Genomic DNA, 19,371 nt, shown 5'->3' with positions numbered 1-19,371 from the left:
TCAGATAGAAAGGAATAATTAACCAAGATATGGAAACATCGTACAGAATGCATGGAATTTAATCATTCGCACTGAGCTGCCCTTGTGATCCCTGCTTGGCTGATAGCTTTTCTACCAAATTTGTGTTTACTTCACCTCTTGCCCTGCTCTGGGTGGTTTGGGGAGCCAGCTGGTCACAAAGCCCTGACCAATGGAACCTTGTTGCTTGGGCAGATGTTTATTTCGGTCCGGCAGCATCTGTGTCATATTACCTCCATTTACGTTACATGGGATTATAAATCATATTTCAATAAGACATGTAGAGACTGATTTTAAGGCATGCATTTCGTACAGTGTTTCCATATTTTTGTCCACCTCCTGTACGTAACGAATGAAAAAATATTCACTGAAGTGGCCCTTTGAAGGCGAACCTGCACAGTGGAAACTATATAAAATATTTGTCAGTTATTTGCAATTATTATTTGAAATACTTGCTTCTATCCAGTAGTGACAAATGACGGCTCACTTCTAACTATCAGCTGAATTGCACATTTTTGTTAGTAGTACCAAAATATCGGCCAACGCATCTAGAATAATAACATCATGTCAGCAACACTGCTAACCTGCTTTTACATCAACTGTGTTGACCTAATAAAGGCAACACTACATTGACATTCCAGCAAGACCTAACTGTACGATGAACCACTTGATTTGGGTTAATCATTAAAATCTGCAGCCAGACATTCTATTATACAACAGAGGACAGGCAGTTTCAAGAAAGTTAACACTGTTTCCAGGGGGTACAGAAAATCTAACAGGTGTTCAGGTCTCAATTATCTATCAGATGTATAAATACTACTGTAATGTAAATTAATTTTACCAATTTACTTTGACATCAGGAATAAAAGCCATTTTACAGGGAACGATTATCATTCAGACAAGTGAAAGTGAGAGATAAATGTGCAGTCTAAATGCAGCCGACGACTGAACAATAATAATTAGATTTGAGCCAACATGCTCGTCCGAGTATTAGCATACTCGATGGTGCTCGTTACTCGAGCAAGTACCACGTCGTGTTCAACCCCTCCCCGCATAACCACTTCCTGCTGTGATGTGCCAGTGTGCGCACGTCCACAGCAGTATGTGGCTGGCTGGCTGGCTGGGAGAGAGAGGGAGGGGAAGAGGGAGGGGAAGAGGGAGGGGAAGAGGAAGAGGGAGAGGGAGAGGGAGAGGGAGAGGGAGAGGGAGAGGGAGAGGGAGAGGGAGAGGGAGAGGGAGAGGGAGAGGGAAAAAAAAAGCTCAGCACCCGGCGGGTGAATTGCAAAAATGCTTGGGTCTCCCATTGACTTCAATGGGGTTCATTACTCAAATAGAGCTCTCGAATATTATGAAAAGCTCGACTCGAATAACGAGCACCTGAGCATTTTGGTGCTCACTCATCTCTAATAATAATAGTTCACTTTTCATTTGCCAGTCATTTTATGCTGGACTAAAAATCATCGCTGGCTCTTTCACTTATCGTTCGGTTTAAACAGCGCTTGTTCAGTCATTCTCAGTCATTTATTCAGCGAACGACTGAACAATTTCTCGTTTGAACAAGCCAACGACTTATCTGCCTGTAGAAACGGGCTGCATGAGCGAACTGTGACGTCCTTCGCTTCTTCACTCCTTTAAACGACCCCTAAATCATAAGTGTAGTATCATGCTACAAGACTCACTTTCATCTCATGCATTTTATGTAGCAACAATGTTAAAATGCTTTATAACAAATGGCTAAAATACCTCTTTGCTGTCGTAACGTCGACGCACATATTCTTCAGGGTGATCCATGTATTCCACGGGTGTAAAATGTCTTGGAGATTCTGAATCTACTTAAAAAAAACAATGTATGTTCAATGAATGCAATAAGATGCTAATATTAGTGGCACACACGGGTTGAGACGGCACAGAGGACAGTCTGAAACCATTTCTAAGTTACTATATCACTGCAACCAAACTCTTCCGAATGCTCGTTGTTTGTGATCCATTGATTAAAACAGTATGAGAAAAGTTAAGAACTGATGGACAGAAATTTGACAAAACAATAATGATGCAGTCTCAAACAGGACAAAACCGAATCTAGCAATGAGATGTCAAATGAATAAAATTGGTTTCAGCAAACATTGCCTCAATTCAGGCTCTTAACACTGTTGCCAGTTGCAACAAAATCTACTCTAAGTGCAACCAAACTGTACATTTTTGAAGAGACTAACGCATATTCTGACTCCAGAGCTTTCGTAAATTTCAAGGGTGCAAAAATGCAAGTTTGATGATATTAACTAAAGCCTCTTCGTAAATTAAGAACATTTTGAAATTTGCTACTTTTATTAGAAGGATGTAATGGAATGTTTTTTAATTCTAGTGAACTATAAACCTCTGCAAGTGTCCTGGAAACTCCGGAGAAGCTTGGGTGTACCTATATTTCAGTGCAGTCCTAAGTGAGACAGCATTAAAACGACTTCCTAAAATTTTTTGGTGCCATCTACAGTAGACATCACCACTTCAATCTAGACATCACTGTGTCAATAGCCAGATATTTGACTTTTGCAGTGAACTAAAAATGTATCCAAAGAATACACTAAGGCGGTTACGTTTCTTTATGCATTGCACTTAGGAACAAATCTCTGTACATGTCAGCTCAGAAGAAACACAGACGGGAAGCACAGATGTGGATTCAAGAGGAAATGAAGGTGGATGACAGGTAGAGATGGTCGGTCACACAGATGAAGTGTCACATATCGGCAAGATGCAGAAAAACTCCACCTCTAGTGACTGCTCCACCATCACTCGGCTGATTGTTGTTTGAATCCAAATCGTAACATAAAGGAAATGAGATAATATCTCCATTATTTAGCGAGTCAACACAATCATGTTCTAGATTAGCATTATTATGATCAAAATGGTTAACGTTTAGACAGCTCAGTCTTTCCACAATATCAAATGAAGACTGCCGTGTTGGAAGACAAGGCTTCTCTTCAACAGCTTCCGAAGGCTTTAGGAGGTGATCGACATGGCTTTCCTTCGATGGCTCAATAACATCACAGTTTTTTTCAGAGGTATGTGAAGACTTTTTTGGACTGTCCTGTAATGGCTTCTTTAATTTGAAAGGAAGTGGACTTATTAGATATACGTTTCTCTGAAAAATCTGCCGATCAGAATTTGCAGTAGACTTTGCGTTCTTGGCCATTTTCTGTTCATGCCTCCGAATAGTAGTAAACCTTGTGTAGGAAGCAGGGCAGGAACTCTTGCAGGTGTTCATTTTGTATTTTTTGGATGGTTTAATGGTACTGTTGCTACTGTCATTGGATGTGTTAGAAAGGAGGTCAGTTTCATCTGTGCACACGGAAATAGAATCAACTAAAGCAACGTCACTGTGGTCAGAACTCATCTCTTCTACATTACTAGTAGGGGTGGAAGTCTGGTGTAGAGGCAGCTGTAGATTTGTATCTTCGTTTTTTTTTAATGGACGTTCTACAAGGGACTCGACAGAGGAAGCAGACACCACTCCTGTTCTTGACTGGGAAGGAGTAGGGGAGACACTTTGTCCATTGGATATATCTAAGGAAGGCATTGACCGGGACCTTTGTATTAGTTGCTCAAAGGCCGTTACACGTGAAGATACTGTATGCCTTGGGACATTGTCAGAGCCCTCAGTTCCAAATTTAAGAAAGGCACCATGCTTTCCTTCCTTCTCAAAGTGGTTAGCAATATCTCTGACATTGGAGCATGACAATGCATTCTGCAGTGAAGACCGGTTAATATGGTGCATATCTCTGTACATCAGGTTGAACTCAGCACCACCTGACTTGAGATTGGATGTGAAGGAACATTTCGTAGAGTTCATGGTGTACTCTTGCAGGCTCATTGCACTTCCCGACTTTACCTTATAAGCCTTGTAGGATTTTCCCAGCATATTATCCTCAATTCCACCATCTTGCATTATGCACGATTGTTTGTTTTCAAAAGATGTCAAAGGTTCAAGCAAGTTCTCGCAGCTCTGTGCTTTCTGCTGGGACAGAGATGCACTCTGCTTGTGCCGGTAAGGGTCCTGAAGAGCAGCTATAGGTTTAAATCTGGATGGTAGAATTTCACCTATGCAAGCTTTTGCAGCTGACAAAGATGACTTCTGCTTATACAAGCTGCCTAATGAATTACTACCATTACATGCTCGCTTGTTTAATGAGGAATGAGAAAATACATGAGCATTCCCACCTGCGGTGTCCATATGCAAGCATAAAGAATAGAACAAAGGCACGATGTTAAGATTGCAATAATTATAGTAGACTTAAACACGGATATGCAATTATCACTTCTAAAATCAATTCTTCTAGACTATAGAAAGATTCCTAACGCCACTTATCATTTGCATCCTCAGAGGACTTTCTAAAACTACGTTTCAAGATTTTTCTAAGGCAACCATACACATATGTGATATCATGCCAACAGCAAAAGCCCTTATATACAGACATCACCAAATATTTCATTCAGAAATATAGAGATTTCAGCAAAAAGAAGAAAAATCCCCAAAATGTTATATCCATTAGCAAAAAAAAATAAAAAATAGTAGGATACATTGCAGGCCTGGTATCAGCATCAGGCAAACCTGCATAGGTGCCAGCTCCCACTGGGCTTGGCCAACCTATTGTGATTGTTGTAAACATGCTCTACACTTGTCAGCAGACGATGGTGTAGAGCAGCGTTTTCCAACTCCAGTCCTCATGACCCCCCAACGAGTCATAATTTGAGGATATTCTATAGACAGAACACACATGGTAATGTCTGAGGTACGGACAATAGTTTCATCCCCTGAGAAATACTATAGAAATCCTGAAAACCTGATGGGTTGATGGGTCAGGGGGACCGGAGTATGGGAGAAACTGAGGTAGAAAGAGGGGCCCACTGCGATTCTCTCACCTGAGGGTCCACATGCATCATAAAATTCACTGCTCCAACCCCTGTGTAGCGCCTGGCTCTTTTATTTCAGGTGCAGCTCTCATTAAAATCTATGGGATCCCAGCCTACAATTACAAGCACAGCTCCCATTGATTTCACTGGGAGCTGCGCTTGCAATTATGAGCTCCGGCTGCTACACAGGAGTCATAGCAGTGCTTCCCCTCTGACCCCGGTGTATCTCGGCGGGCACTGCCTGGGTAATCCCTTCAATATTTTTCCATCTGCACATGATGTGCCTAATATAGGAAGTGCATGCTTCTTCATATATAAGACACATCTTGGCTCCTCCACAGTTATGTACTCAAGGTCCGATCTGGCATACATTTTTGCTATAATTCCATTAGTTTTTGGCACAAATGGGTCAGTCTGAGGCAGCCATGCCCCCTGCTGACAAGCCATGCCCCCTTTTCAGTAAAGTAGCAAACAGAAGAGCAGCAGTCAAAAAGTAACAAAATTTCTGTGCAAGCAAATCTTGAGCAAAATTTTGTGACTTTTTTACACCTGAAACGGACATAAAAACCTTGATGAATTTTCCTGATTATGTATTTGCATACCATCCATAATGTGGAGCAAAAGCAGAGAGATAAACCTAAGATGCCTATCAAGGTGCGCCAAATTCATCCTGCTGTTTGATAAATTTGATACAGTTTGCACCATTTTTGCTGACTGCATAAGCATGCATTGTATGTCACTGCTAATGACGCCTAAGAGAATTCGTACACATCTCGTTCATCATTCAGCTTCTGCATGCAAAAATCTGAACAATGAATTGGTCCGTGTAAACAGGTAGCAGTTCACTTGTGAACGACTGCCTGTTTAGTGTGACTGGGGGCGGACAGGCAGGAATGATCCCCGACCCGCTCCACCTCCATTCACTGAGTACAGGAACATTCATTACTGGGCGACCTGTTGGGCATCTGCACCTGACAGGTCATCCCATATAAAAGGGCCCAAAGACACCTTTGAATGTTGCTTTTCCAGAATGATGTGATTTGGTAGATGCAGCAATTTGACATATCTTGATGAAACTTGCCCCGAGACATGATTAGATCAGGGCAGTGCGTCTGACTCAATCTCTATTTGTAGTTGTAGGTGAGGTATATTATCATCATGAGCTTTTGATAGAAAACCTCGTCATACTGACCTATGAAATCATCTCCTATTATAAGTCACATATATAAGTAAATGCACTCTGCTACACCCCTAAGAGGTTTCTGGTTCACGTACCTTTATTGGAGGCAGAGCTGGAGGGGCGTCTGTTCAGGCCGCTCAGTCCCTGGAACGGAATATCTCCTCCTTCTAAAACATTTTTGTAGATCTGCCTTTCATTCTCCGAGAGTGGAGGTTCCGGGGAAGTCTCTTTGGCGCGGTTAAAGTTGTAGCTAGGTGTATATGAGCTACATAAAGACACAAAAACATGAGCACACAGTGAGACAGACTTGTTTCCTGGCTATTTCAACAGTGAAGAGACTTTTGGCAAATCCTGTTTTCCAGTTCATTAGTGTTTGTTTAATCGGTTTCATAATCTTGAAAGAATGCAAATGTTTGCAAGCAGTGAAAATAATAGTGCAGTCCCTCCGCAGGTTGGGTGGATTAAAAGCACAGGGGAGTAGGAAGGGGTCAGGTCCTGTTAAACTAGGAATTTAAAGTAAAGTATAGCTTTACCTCTGTTGAACCTACAGACATATATTAAGGGAATGTACAGTAAATATATATATATATATATATACACATATATAACAATTCCACAATGTACTTCTAGTATGGAAATGAATGCACTCATGTAATACAGCCTATTGTGGACACTCCATGTGTGCAGATGCACAAGGACCCTGCAGACAAGGCGGCTCAAAAGATAGGTAAATTACGGTACATGAAAGGGATGTGTTCCTTCCTATTCGGCTTCCGGCCCACTAGCATTTTTTTTCCTCCGTGAGTAGTCCGTTAAAAAAAAAAGTACACATGGACAGCGTACGGTCATAAATTAACCAATGGGGCAATAACATTAGCAAGTTTTTTCACTCAGACACGGACTGCATGAAAAAAGGTTATGGCATGCACTATTCTGATCCAATTTACGGATGAGATGCACCTAATTAAAGCAATGGGGGGGGGGGGGGGGGGGGAAGAACTGCACGTGGATGCCATACATGAGCACAATCCGTGTGAGGTCCATTTAAAAAAAAAAAATGGAATTCAGCTTATTTCGGGGTTTTTTTTGTGGACGTGGAATATGGGTGGCACATGGAGTAATAAAAGGACACATTCACCAAATACAGACTGAATACTGAGACCACAAGAAGCTGCACATGGATGGAGAACCGTTCATGTTTTTGGGGATTAACATGGACTTTTGTTTTTAAATGCAAGTGTGCACCTAGCCCTAATGTCACACGATTACTGGTCGATTGGTACAATTGTGAGGGATTGTCTGGAGAGCCATGACTTGGGCAGTCTATGCTTAACACCTCACTGTCCATCAAATAAGGGCTCGTTCACATTAGGGCTTTTGGCTTCCGGCTTTTGCGCCATTATGGAGTGGGAGAATGGCACCAGTACCTGAACAGAACCATCATATGATGAAACCACACAGCACTGAACAAACCCCATTGACTATGAGGGTCATTCCTAGCTTGCCTGTTTTGTAAAGAAATTTTGTTCCCATTTTTCTTAACCCTTTGATGAAGGAATATAAAGTATTTTGCTGAGAGTTGATCTTTTTCTTATTTTCACAGATAATTAAAGATTGGAATGCCTGATAAATTTGAAAAATGGCAAAATTCAAACAATGAGCGGTAATTGAGTACCTGCATCAGAAAGGTTTAGCACCAAAATACATCCATACTGATATGGTCACAACAGTTGGGGACCATGGTCCTTCATATGTGACAGTGAAAAACTGGGTGGGGGAATTTAACAGTGGGAGAACCAGCATTGAAGAGGACACCTGCCCTGGACAACCCTGTTGATGTGGCTAACCCCAGAAAATCAATAAAATTGTCATGAATGGCCAAGGGTTTACTATGAGGCAGACTGCTGAGACTGTGGGCTTGCCTAAGACAGCCACTGATTGTGTTCTCACTGACACTCTGGGGGTGAAGAAGGCTTCAGTGAGATGGGTTCTGAAACCTTTGACTGTGGACCAGAAGATGGTGAGGTGCAACACATCAGGGGAGAATGTCAAGCTGTTCAGAGCTGATCCAGATTCATTCTTGAGACTGTTCATAACAGTCAACAAGACTTGGGTCTACAACTTCCAGTAGGAGTCCAAACAGAACTCCGTACAATGCAAACATCTCTCATCGCCTCCACCAAAGAAGGCGAAGTCAGCTGCGAAGGCCATGGCAACAATATTTTGAGGCTCTGGTTGCATGTTGATGGTGGACTACCCTACAAAGGGGCAAACTGTGATGGGGCATATTATGTCAACTTGCTAATGCAACTGATCCCTGAGCTGCTGTGACTACAGGCTGCTAGCTGTATTTGTTCTAAGGACCAGCAGACGCACGATGTCCTAAAACAGCAGCTGCCTTGCTTTATAGTTGTATCACCCCCACTTTGAGAGAAGTGATTCCAGCACACTCCGACTAGATTTCCATGATTAAAACTAGCTTTTTTCCCCCCGTCCATCAATGACACATCGATCCTACTACATTCCCCCCAGATTAGGTGGCACCACAGAAATCTGGCAGGAACCTACATTCCACTGTCCACAAAAACAACATTTGGCTGACTAGATTGGGTACGTTAAAGGCAGGAGTTAGGAAACATATTTGGGATAACTCTGAAATCACTGTTCCATCCCTCTGTTATTCCTCCTGGAAATGTATGAATAAATTCACAAATGGGCATCACAATTCCCCTTTTCAGTAGCATTCTTACACAGTCTAACTCTGACCGCATATGTCAGACTGTATAAGGACATGCTTCTCTGACAAAGGAAATAGTAACACCTACTTATGGTTTTTTTCAGGAGGAAGTAATAGGGAACGGCACAATGTTGAGTTCTAAAAACAAATGCTCCATATCTGTTAATTCATTGTGAATGCAAGTATTCATTAAAACATACATGCTGGTAGAGCGAACATGCCCCCTTTAAAGGAGTATTTGGGCATTTAACCCCTTGCAATATTGATGACCTATCTTCAGGATAGATCATCCATAGAAGATCTGTGGTTGTTAGTCACTCAGGACCCCCTGGTGATCAGCTGATCTCAGCCCCCATACTCATACTACCTGCAATGGGGTCAGACGTCCGCATTTGGGTCAGAGCTGGAAGTGCACTAGTAGGTACACAACCCACTGAAAGCAATGTGAGCTCCCGAGCAGTGGTCTCCCACTGATCATCTATTGATGGCCTATCCTGAAGATAAGTCATCAAAACTCCAAGGGGATTCAATGACCAGTATACCCCTTTAAATACCATAGGGAAATAATTTTTTATAGGTTTTAGAAAAAAATAGTAACAGCACCACAGCGGTCTTCAGGTTGTGTGTGGTATTCTAGCTGAGCCACATTCACATCCATGCAGTTTAGCTGCAATGCCAGACCCAACCATGGACAGATGGGGTGCTGTTTCTGAAAGAAAACAGTCATGTTTTTGTAATTCGGCATAACCCTCTGTAAAGCGAAGCTCCACACAGGAGGCATTCAAACATTATATTAGAAAACTGCATTCTATTAGACATACCTAATCTTTTAAATAGGTCACTCATATTACTGTACTGTAGTTGCATACCTAGCCACTTTAATTAGGTTGTATTCCAATGTGGTATTATTTGCTAAAATCTAATTACGTATAAAAGACTCATTTATTACAAAGAGATACAGGAATTAGGATAGAGAAGCATTTTCTAGTATGCAGCCTGTAAGAGTGTCCTGTAATAGTGTTTTACACATTTTAATTCAGTGTCATTATCATAACAGACTTGTAAAAGCAGTCAAAGACAGAAGTCATCAGTTCAGTGGGTTAGGCTTTAGCAAAAGTATGTGTTCATGTAAGTTTGAGATATGATAATTGCCAGCTTTAGCAAAAGTATAGGTTTATGTGTAAGCTTGAGATAATGTAACTGCCACATCAATGGAACTTTTAGAATAATTTGATGATTATTGCTGAGTTGGGGGAATCTAACCCCTTTGTCATACTATGATTGGATGACAGCCAGGCGGTGTCTGTTCACGATCAGCTTGTGCTACAGTGTGTTTTTCTATATACCAGAAAATAAAGGGCTTCAGAGGAGGAAGCGAACCTTAAAATGCCACTTCTGTTTCACGCTGTATTCTTCACCAATGCATCATACACACAGTTAGGCATACCTGATCGATAAGTTTTGCCACTGTGCCATATTTATAGGGCAAGACTCAGCCAGGTTATGGTTACTGGATAATTTAAGGGAAATGATGCATAGACTACCATTTTTTCCCCATTTTTGATCATTCAAACATATTGGCTTATGCACTCTGGATGTGGTGGCACTATTAATGGGGGGGGGGGGGGGGGGGAATACAGCTGACATATTTAACAGGGTTTTTCTAGGGCTATAAAAAAATGGTCCGCTGTGTTAACAGAAAAATTGCTATATCTATCCATAGGCTGCATCTGAAATTGTATCTATTTAGCATTCAAGTGAACGGAGCTGAACTGCAATACCAGACACAACCTATGGACGAACATTTACAGTTTCTGTAAATGCAGCTCACCCGTTTTTCTAATCCTGGACAAACCCCTTCAATCAAAGGCGTAACTTGAAGCTCCTGGGCCCCAATGCAAAACCTGTAACAGGGCCCCAACTATAATGCTTTATTCATAGTACTGGGCTCCCTATATGGAGAAGAGAGGCCTTATGGGCCCCCTAAGGCTCCTGGGCCCGGGTGCAACCGCATCCCCTGCATCCTCTATAGTTACGCCCCTGCCTTCAATGCAGCAGCTTTGACTTGTACCCCAAATAGGGGAGCTGTGGCTGGTATTGTTAATGGAGGATCTGCAGCTGCCACTGTTGACAAGGAGATGTGGTTGGCAACATTAATGGGAATTGGTTGCCACTTTTTTGCAGCTCTCTTTGGGGGCAGAACAAGATAGGGACAGGCTCACTGATTGCAGTAATAGGTTTGCCAGCAATAATTTGGCAGAGACTTGTAACCACATAGAGAACTAGTCCTACATATTCATGAGCTGCAGGGTAGTCACGCCCAAGGCGCCCTCAGGCCACTCATTGACAGCTGTTTCTCTATGCACAATAATAGGCAGGCAGCCATCAAGCAGCAGTGGATGGAGGCTGGGGTTAACTGTAGCTCATGAATATTGAGGACTACTTCCTGTAGTCCTCTATGTATGTACTGCTACTAATAAAATGCAAGTTTCTCCCAAACTACTGCACAGATACACACAGCAGACATATCACTGCAATCAGTGTGACTGTCAATACCTTGTGCTACCCTCAGAGATGGGTGCAAAACAATGGTGACAGATTCCCATTATCGACAGTGATCCAGTTAGCATTGGTTAATAGGGGCGCACTAGCTGTAATTTTGAGTGCATGGCCATTATCTGGCTTATTCTTTATAAATTGGTACACCACGTCTACTTAATCTCCCTGGAAACAATTCTAGAGAGTCACATTGGAATGGATACCTTTCTCAAAAGACCCTTTGATTCATTCTGTTGTAGCAATCAGAGTTACTTTTTTCCTTTGTTTTCTAGATCAGTCCAATAATTGAGAATGTTTGCCAAACTGACAGTCCTTTACATCAGTGGTCCCCAATCTTTTTTGCACCAGGGACTGGCATTTTTCCATGGCAGGACTTTAGTCATATGGGGGCGGGGTTTCAGTGGCTTCAGTAGTAATGCTACTACTACTGGGGCTGATATAGGGGACACTATTAATAGTATCCCCTATATCAGCCGCAGCAGTAATAGAGCCCCCCGAGACCCATATACTTACCCTTTTCTCCTCATGCAAGCGCTGCTACTCCTCTGCTCGGCAATGCTAGAGGCGCTGATCCCTGTGCACACTGTGACGTCCATGTGTTGCCAGACGCCTCCTCCCCCTGCTCTCCCGTAACCAAGTAGGAGATGTCAGGGTGGGGGGAGGACGATCCCAGCTGCATACTGACATCACAGTGTGTGCTGGGATCAGCGCCGCTAGTAGCACTGCTTAGTGAATATCAGCAGGGGAGCTACGGACCCTGCCGGTATTCACTACTAATGTGGTGAGTGCCCGATGGCCAACAGCGGCACTGTGGACTGACAAAAAAACAAACAACAGCCCGGTCCTGGTCCGCGGACCCCTGCTTTACATGACATATCAGAGGATTTTAAGCTTTACGAGAAAGTTCCTAGACTGATGTGTAATCACTGAAAATGGCCATACACTTACTGATACAGGAGGGAAAATATGTGCACCACCTCAACATGCAGGCAGACAAACTGCCAAATGAAGTTAGGCTGATGTGGAACTAGAAGTTCCAGAATGTTCTGCAGTTGCACCTTGAGGCCTTATAGGGGTTGTCTAATTGTAAACTATTGATAGTCTATCCTCAGGATAGGGTTCGCCTCCAGGGATTCCTACTGATTAGCTGTTTGTGGGCTGGCATGCACATGCACCAAGCGGATTTCTGCAGGAAGCAGATAGCTCTGTTCTCACTGCAGTGGCCAGTTTTGGTATTACAGGCAAAGTTTCCATTTCTTTCAGTGCCTGCGATACCAAGCCTGGTCACGGCAGTGAGAACAGCTGATCAGCAAGGGTGCCAAGCGGAAGACCCCTGCTGATTTACTATTGATGACTTATCCTGCAAATAGGCCATCATTAGTTAACAACCAGACAACCCCTTTAACTGTGTTCTAGTCATAGTTTATAAATCTTGTTTATTTTGTCCAAATGATTTACTTCTTCCAAACCCACACACATTCCAGAGATGGCAAATATTTCCTGAATTAGTAACACACTAACCACTGTAGCCTTTACAACACTACACATTACATAAAAGCACAACAGATATTGCCCGACAGCAACCCCACCCATCACCTGGCAGAGCCTGCCCTATACAACATTGGTGAAGAATACACACACTACTCCTTCTGTATTTATAGGCAGTATTTACTACATTCCTGTAGAGCAGTCACCCTTCAAGTCACTAAACCTTGTCCATGGGGGGTATACATAATGTGGCATGATAGAATTGATAAAACAAGTGGAATGCAGTTAACTAACTAAAGCCCCTTATTTACATGAGAAATGGCAGGGTAAAGGCACCATGGAAATAATGATTAATCTTGCTATTTTGTGGGCCACTCAATAGGAATATAATCAAAGCAGAACCAATGGAGTTCAAGACCAATAGCAAAATCAAAAAAATGCAACAAATATAGTACAGAATTGGTACTGCAGTGAATCATCCAGCACCACAACCACTTTAAACAGCCGATAGGTGGGGGTCCTGAGCAGTGGACCCCCATAGATCTGATGTTGATGACCCATTAAGTGCATGAAGTTGGCAAGAATATCTACCAATTTACTCCCAGACTCCAGCACCATACTTAGGCAGATTTCATATGAGTGTAAGCGCAATTGTGCAAGCTTCAGCCACTGCATTTTTGTGCACTCAGGGCAGGTTCACACAACTGTATGCACAAAAATGCTTGCGTAAGAGTAACGCATTCGCACCGCAAACTATACGCTTTTGCGTATACTACTGTGCTTTTTGCACTCACAGGGCCAGTTCACATGGGCGCGGGACACAGCCCCGCAGTGATTTTACGGGCTATTTAACCTAATGAGTTCCAGATGTGTTATTTTCCCTGCGGAATTGCACAGCGTATTGTGCAATTGTGCACGTAAAAAGTTATAGGAATGAACCTATTGAAATCAATGGGTTCTATCCTCTGCATATTGCGCGTGCAAATTTTGTGCGTGCAAAAACCCATGCAGAGGCAGTCCTCTGGTGCTGCCCTGAACGAGGCTTTTTTTGCACGCATATTAGTTTACTGTAGTTTTGCTGCCTACACAGCACATCCATTTGCACGCGGCAAACAAACGCACCAATTGAAATGGCTCTTTAGTTCCAGACGTGTAATTTTTCCAGCAGAATTATGCAGGGTTTCACGCATCTCCTCGCGTATTGCGTGTGTATTTGCATACCCCCTCTACGGGTACCCCCTTCTACGAGGACCTTTGGTGCACAAATATGCAGAAAGATAGTGCTTTTTTTGCAAGTAAGGGAGATGGAACCATATCTCTGCAGCACCACCTATTGGAAGGCAATATTCCTGCAAGTCAATGACAGACTCTTTATACAAGCCTTATAACAATGACTGGGAATTGAAAACCAAGCCAGAATCTATATACAGACAGCTATTTCGGGGTGTTTGCCCCTCATCAGTGTGCAGTAGGATCCTGGCTTGGCTAGTGAGAGGCCTGTGACGTAGGTCGGGATGGGTAACATCTCTCCTTAAGGAGATGCCTAGAAGGTGAGTGAGGAGGCTTGTAAGGCCATCCATGCCCCTCTGGGAAAAATGCAAATAAGGAAGTAGGAGCAATACCTCTGCAGCGCCACCTATTGGAAGGCAGCATTCCTGCAAGTCAATGTTAGACTTTTTAAAGAAGCCTTGCAGCAATGACTGGGAATTGAAATCCAAGCCATAATTCATATACAGACAGCTGTTTTGAGGTTTTTGCCCCTCATCAGTGTGTTATAAGACTTGTCTAAAGAGTCTAACATCTAAATAGAGTGTTCCATCTTTCTTATTTGCATAGGAGAAATTATACCCTGCACGACCCTTTTTTTTCACAGCCGAAATGCTTGCGCAAAATACAGAAATATGAACTTATTGACATCAATGGGCTCTAATCTCTGTGTATTGCGCATGCAATACGCCCCTGCAAAGCAGGCCTTAGAGTTTTATAGGCCTTCTATGTAACTAAAATTGGATTATAAAACCCACACAAGAAAGAAACCATGAAATGCATGTTGTCTGAATTTGCCGACCTCAGCGGGATCGGACAACTAACTCATGCCCCAACCCGCCTCCAATGGCAGATGATGGGGAGCAGAAGGATTGGACATGTCGTGTTGTTTGGCTTGTACGGACAACAGCTATTATGTGTGTATGGAAAGATTTAGTCTGGATACAGCAATGTGGAATAATTTGGCGCTGTACAAAAAAAAAAGGAGGAAAAAAAATTATACTAAAGTTACATAATGGAATTGTTACATATACAACATCAGAACAGAGAAGTTCAGCTTCATTACAGCCGAATTATCCATTAAACACTGCACTATATCCCTTCTAAGCTCTACAGTCCCAAAAGGAAAGTGTTAAAATGTTAATAAGAGCAGAAATCCCCCCTGAAGTGATGTATGCAAATCTCCAAGATATTTTCTGCATAACTTAAGCTTTTAACAGAATAATTTACAGATCGCGCGGTTCACCCCCACCTGATTATGGTAACTAAAACCCCTTCCAAATCTTTAATATTAGGGCAAAATATAGTGAGATGATCTGTGCTGCTCCAACATCAGCGACTCAACATGTCCCTGTAGTACGCTTCTACAGGCTATATCAATCAGGAGAAGCATCTCCTCCCTCAGGTTAAACTCCGTAGTATAAAACCTTTGATACACAGACCTAGCAGAGCCGGATTTGTCATTTTAAGAGGTTGTTCAGCTTTAGAGAACACGATTGCTTTTTTCCAAAAACAGCGCTACACCTGTTCACAGGTTGTGTATGGTATTGCAGCTCAGATGCATTCACTTCGATGGAGTTGATCTGCAGTATTACTGTAGACACAAACCATAGATATGGGTTGTGGTGTTTCTGGAAAAGTATCATTTCTCCTTAAGGAGAGCAGCCTAGAAGGTGTGAGTAGACTTATAAAGCTGTGCATGCTCCTCTGGGAAATATGCAAAGAGGAAGATGTAACAATGCCTCTACAGGGCCACCTATTGGAAGGCAGCAAGTCAATGTCAGACCTTTTTACAAGCCTTGTAGCAATTTACTGGAAATTATAAGCCATAGCCAGCATCTTTGCAGGCATGTTTTTTTAATGCTGAACAACTCCTTTAAAGAGGCTTTTTTTCAGGCACAAATACTATTGATGACCTATCCTAAGGAGAGTTAATCTGCTGGCTTGGGAACCCATGCAATTAGCTAAGTGGGCGCATACTATCAGCGCCGCAATACACAGGTTTCGGAGCAGCAGTTGCTGCTCCGACCCCTGTGTAGTGGCCGTCACTTGTAACTGCAAGCTGAGGTCTCAGTAATATTAATGGGAGTTGTGCCTGCACAGGGGTCGGAGCAGTGGTTTCTGCTCTGACAGCATGCATCTGTTCGGCTGGCAGACCCTGGCCTATTAACTATTGATGACATGTCCTGAGGATAGGTTATCAACAGTATGTGTGCCTGGAAAGCCCCTTTAACTCTGGAGCGCCATCCTATGTTTGCAACAAAAAAATTCATGAGTTAAGAAAATGTCATATTTTCTCTTGCTTTGCAAATCTAGCAGAGCTGAGCTTGTCATTAGTTACAGCCCATTGTGATCTGTTCATATTATAACTTTGTTTCATTAGAGCTGCAGGTAAATCTACTGCTACACAAACATAATTGAAAGCTGCCATATCTGTATGCAAAATCACAGATACATCAAGTGTTATCCACCACCTCCTGCCCTATACATAAACATAATTCTGACAATTCTTGTCAATAACTCATTAGCACCAGTTGATGTGAAGCATGCCTGTGAAGGTTTCATCAGTAGGATGAGTGATGGTATGTAGAATGGGAACAATGCCATAAGTTAGCTTTCTATTGATACATAATATCAGCATGAAATAGGAGTTTGTATCAATTTTATAATACAGAAATTGTAACAAAAAACAAACAAACAAATAGGACTTTATTTATAAACACGTAGCACTAAAGACACATGACCTATTTAGGGGATGCCTTTACTGAAACACATTACAACTTGCACATAAGAGGGCTAAGAGGCAACATTGTAAGAACAGGAAGCATGCATTTATGGGAGAAATGCTTGCAACTTACTAGGATGGAAGGTCGTCTGGGCGGCTCACAGCTGCATTCTGCAAGAATCCAAGAAAAGTGGTCATTCAGATGGGGAAAATGCAGACAACATCCTTTAGTATTCCGTGCATTTTGCCGTTGTACCTCCATGAATGTATGAAAACTTTAGCCACCGCCGTGTGCGCTCATGTCCAGAGACAGCCAGCATTCACGGCAGGCGTGCTATGCAATCACTAGTCGCGCTTTCTGTCTGCAAGTGAGTCACTGCCTACAAAGCCAGCGCAAGCAGATAAGCAGCTGGTATAAGAATAGCAAGCCTGGAATTGTTTTCACACACAGTTTTTCCTTGAGAGGTGCAATTCCACATCAGAGTAAAACTCATTAAGAGAGACTGCAATGGAAATTATGGAGAAATGGGATTTTTTTAAATTTCCTAATCAAATGTCTCTTGCTTCCAGTATTTTATATGCAATAAAGAGATTAATACAAATATGTAAAAAAATAAATAAAAATATAATTAAAAAATTATACATTTTGCATGTTTGTGTAAACTCTCGTAGCAATGAACATACTCTATGAATTAACAGTTTGGACATTGAAACGATATTTTACACACTTAAGGACATGCATGAAGCCTTTTACGCTAGTTGTAAAAAAGTCACAAAGTTTTGCCCAAGTACACCACTGCATTGAGAGATTATGCAAAATCATGCCTCTTGCAAGCCCAAGTTATAAACAACTAGAGAAATGGGGTGCTCAGATCATCAGTGGTGTGAAGGTGGATATGTGCAATATCTAGGATCAGAGATCTGAGCTTCTCTGGTTGGCAGTGTCTGGTTTTATACCTGTTCCAGTGGATTTGGCTGCTGATTGTGGTGGTTAAGTGAAGATATCTGCCCTGTGAGATTTCTATTTGCTTTCATTGGATTTTTTATGCAGCACCATCTGGTGCCACGCAGCCGGTGGGCAATCCCAACATCTCAGTTTAGATCCTATCTAACACAATTAGTGCCAAAAAGATAGATATCTCTGTTTATTTTTCTTCCCAACACAATGTCTACATTTTGGAAGAGTCATCATTATCCTTTTCAGAATATATAGCTCTGCTATCCTAATAGTCTCAAGGCATGAAGATACTGTATATTTACAGTGATTCTTCAGATGAGTTGTTACGTGTCTTCTATGTAAAGAACTTGTACACAGGGGTAAGATGGACATGACTAAGGATGCCATGTTTGAAACATGTGTGCCCCCTTTCATGCAGTAATGATTTTGCAATGGAGTACAAATAAAGAGGATTGCAATTCCTTTGCATAAAAGCTTTTTTCTTCATGTGGATTTATTCTAGAGTTTTCAACTTTCAAACTTTTGATGACCTATCCTGAGGGTAGGTCATCAATAGTTGAGTGTCAAGTGTCTACCGCCTGGAATCGCTGCCTTTCAGCTGATTGCCAGACCATAATAAGCAGATGTGTTGCCGGAAACCCAGTCTATACATGCTGCAGTGTCCCGGAATAGTAATGCAGGCAAAGTTCCCATTGACTTGAATAGGCTATCAAAAGTTGAAAACTGAAAAACCCGATAATTGATCAGGCCAGTAAGATCTTTTTCATGCTGTGGAACAGTGGACATGTGGAACATATAGAAAAAGGGACTGAACATGGTGAACTATGGATATTATATTTAGCGGACAGAACCTATTGACAGAAACTTAGTATGGACATACATTGAATGAACACTTTATTAGAGACACTGGCCTTTTCATGGGTTGAAGCACTTTGGTATAGAAATTACACAAATGACCCTGGAGTGCAGGATAAAATCAAGTGAGCAAGTTTTCTGCGGATCAGTTTAAATGAAAATCCACATGAGAATGAGTAAATCAATCGATCAAAGGGAATTTGAACGAGGTATGGTCATTGATACTAGACTAGCAAGGGTCGGTAATTCAAAAACTGCCAACTGGATGGGTTTTTCGCATCCAATGGTGTAAAGAGTATACATAGAATGGTGTAATTGAAGAAAAACATCCAGAGAAGGGGGATCTTGTGAACGCAAACTCAAAGAGGTCAGAGGAGGTTGTCAAGACTCATTCGAATGAACAGGCAGTGCACAGTCAAGCACACTGCAGCCATATACAAGGCCAGTGCTTCAATTAACATGCCAAATGCACAACGTGTTGTGCCTTAGCACAAATGGGCTTATAACAGCATATGACCAGGTCCACCACCATTACTGTCTTAGGGAAACAGAAAACCAAGCCTGTGGTGGGCAAAAGAGAAAAAAATTGGATCACTGAGTAGTGGAAAAAAAATCACCTGGTCAAATGAATCCAGATTTCTGTTGCATTGTTCTGATGGGAGGGTCGGAATTTGGTGCAA

The 19,371-nt window shown here is 42.1% G+C and overlaps 2 protein-coding genes across 2 annotated transcripts in view; both read right to left on the bottom strand.

Annotated features, from left to right (window-relative positions):
- Nucleotides 1-19,371, bottom strand: part of LOC136625979 (sorbin and SH3 domain-containing protein 1-like) — a 227,220-nt gene that overhangs the window by 38,723 nt on the left and 169,126 nt on the right. The window contains exons 22-24 of the mRNA XM_066600632.1: nt 17,012-17,049; nt 6,199-6,368; nt 1,762-1,847 (exon numbers count right to left, since the gene is read on the bottom strand). Coding sequence (XP_066456729.1) covers nt 1,762-1,847; nt 6,199-6,368; nt 17,012-17,049 — 294 coding nt within the window. The remainder of the gene's footprint in view (nt 1-1,761; nt 1,848-6,198; nt 6,369-17,011; nt 17,050-19,371) is intronic.
- LOC136624972 (sorbin and SH3 domain-containing protein 1-like) lies at nt 2,750-4,243 on the bottom strand. The gene has a single exon (XM_066598903.1). It carries the CDS (start codon nt 4,241-4,243, stop codon nt 2,750-2,752), a length of 1,494 nt encoding a protein of 497 aa, XP_066455000.1.

This window comes from Eleutherodactylus coqui, chromosome 4, assembly GCF_035609145.1.
Source record: "Eleutherodactylus coqui strain aEleCoq1 chromosome 4, aEleCoq1.hap1, whole genome shotgun sequence".
In the NCBI taxonomy this organism is placed as follows: domain Eukaryota; kingdom Metazoa; phylum Chordata; class Amphibia; order Anura; family Eleutherodactylidae; genus Eleutherodactylus; species Eleutherodactylus coqui.
Note: the sequence above shows the minus strand (reverse complement) of the source record. Positions and strands in the feature narration are given on the sequence as shown.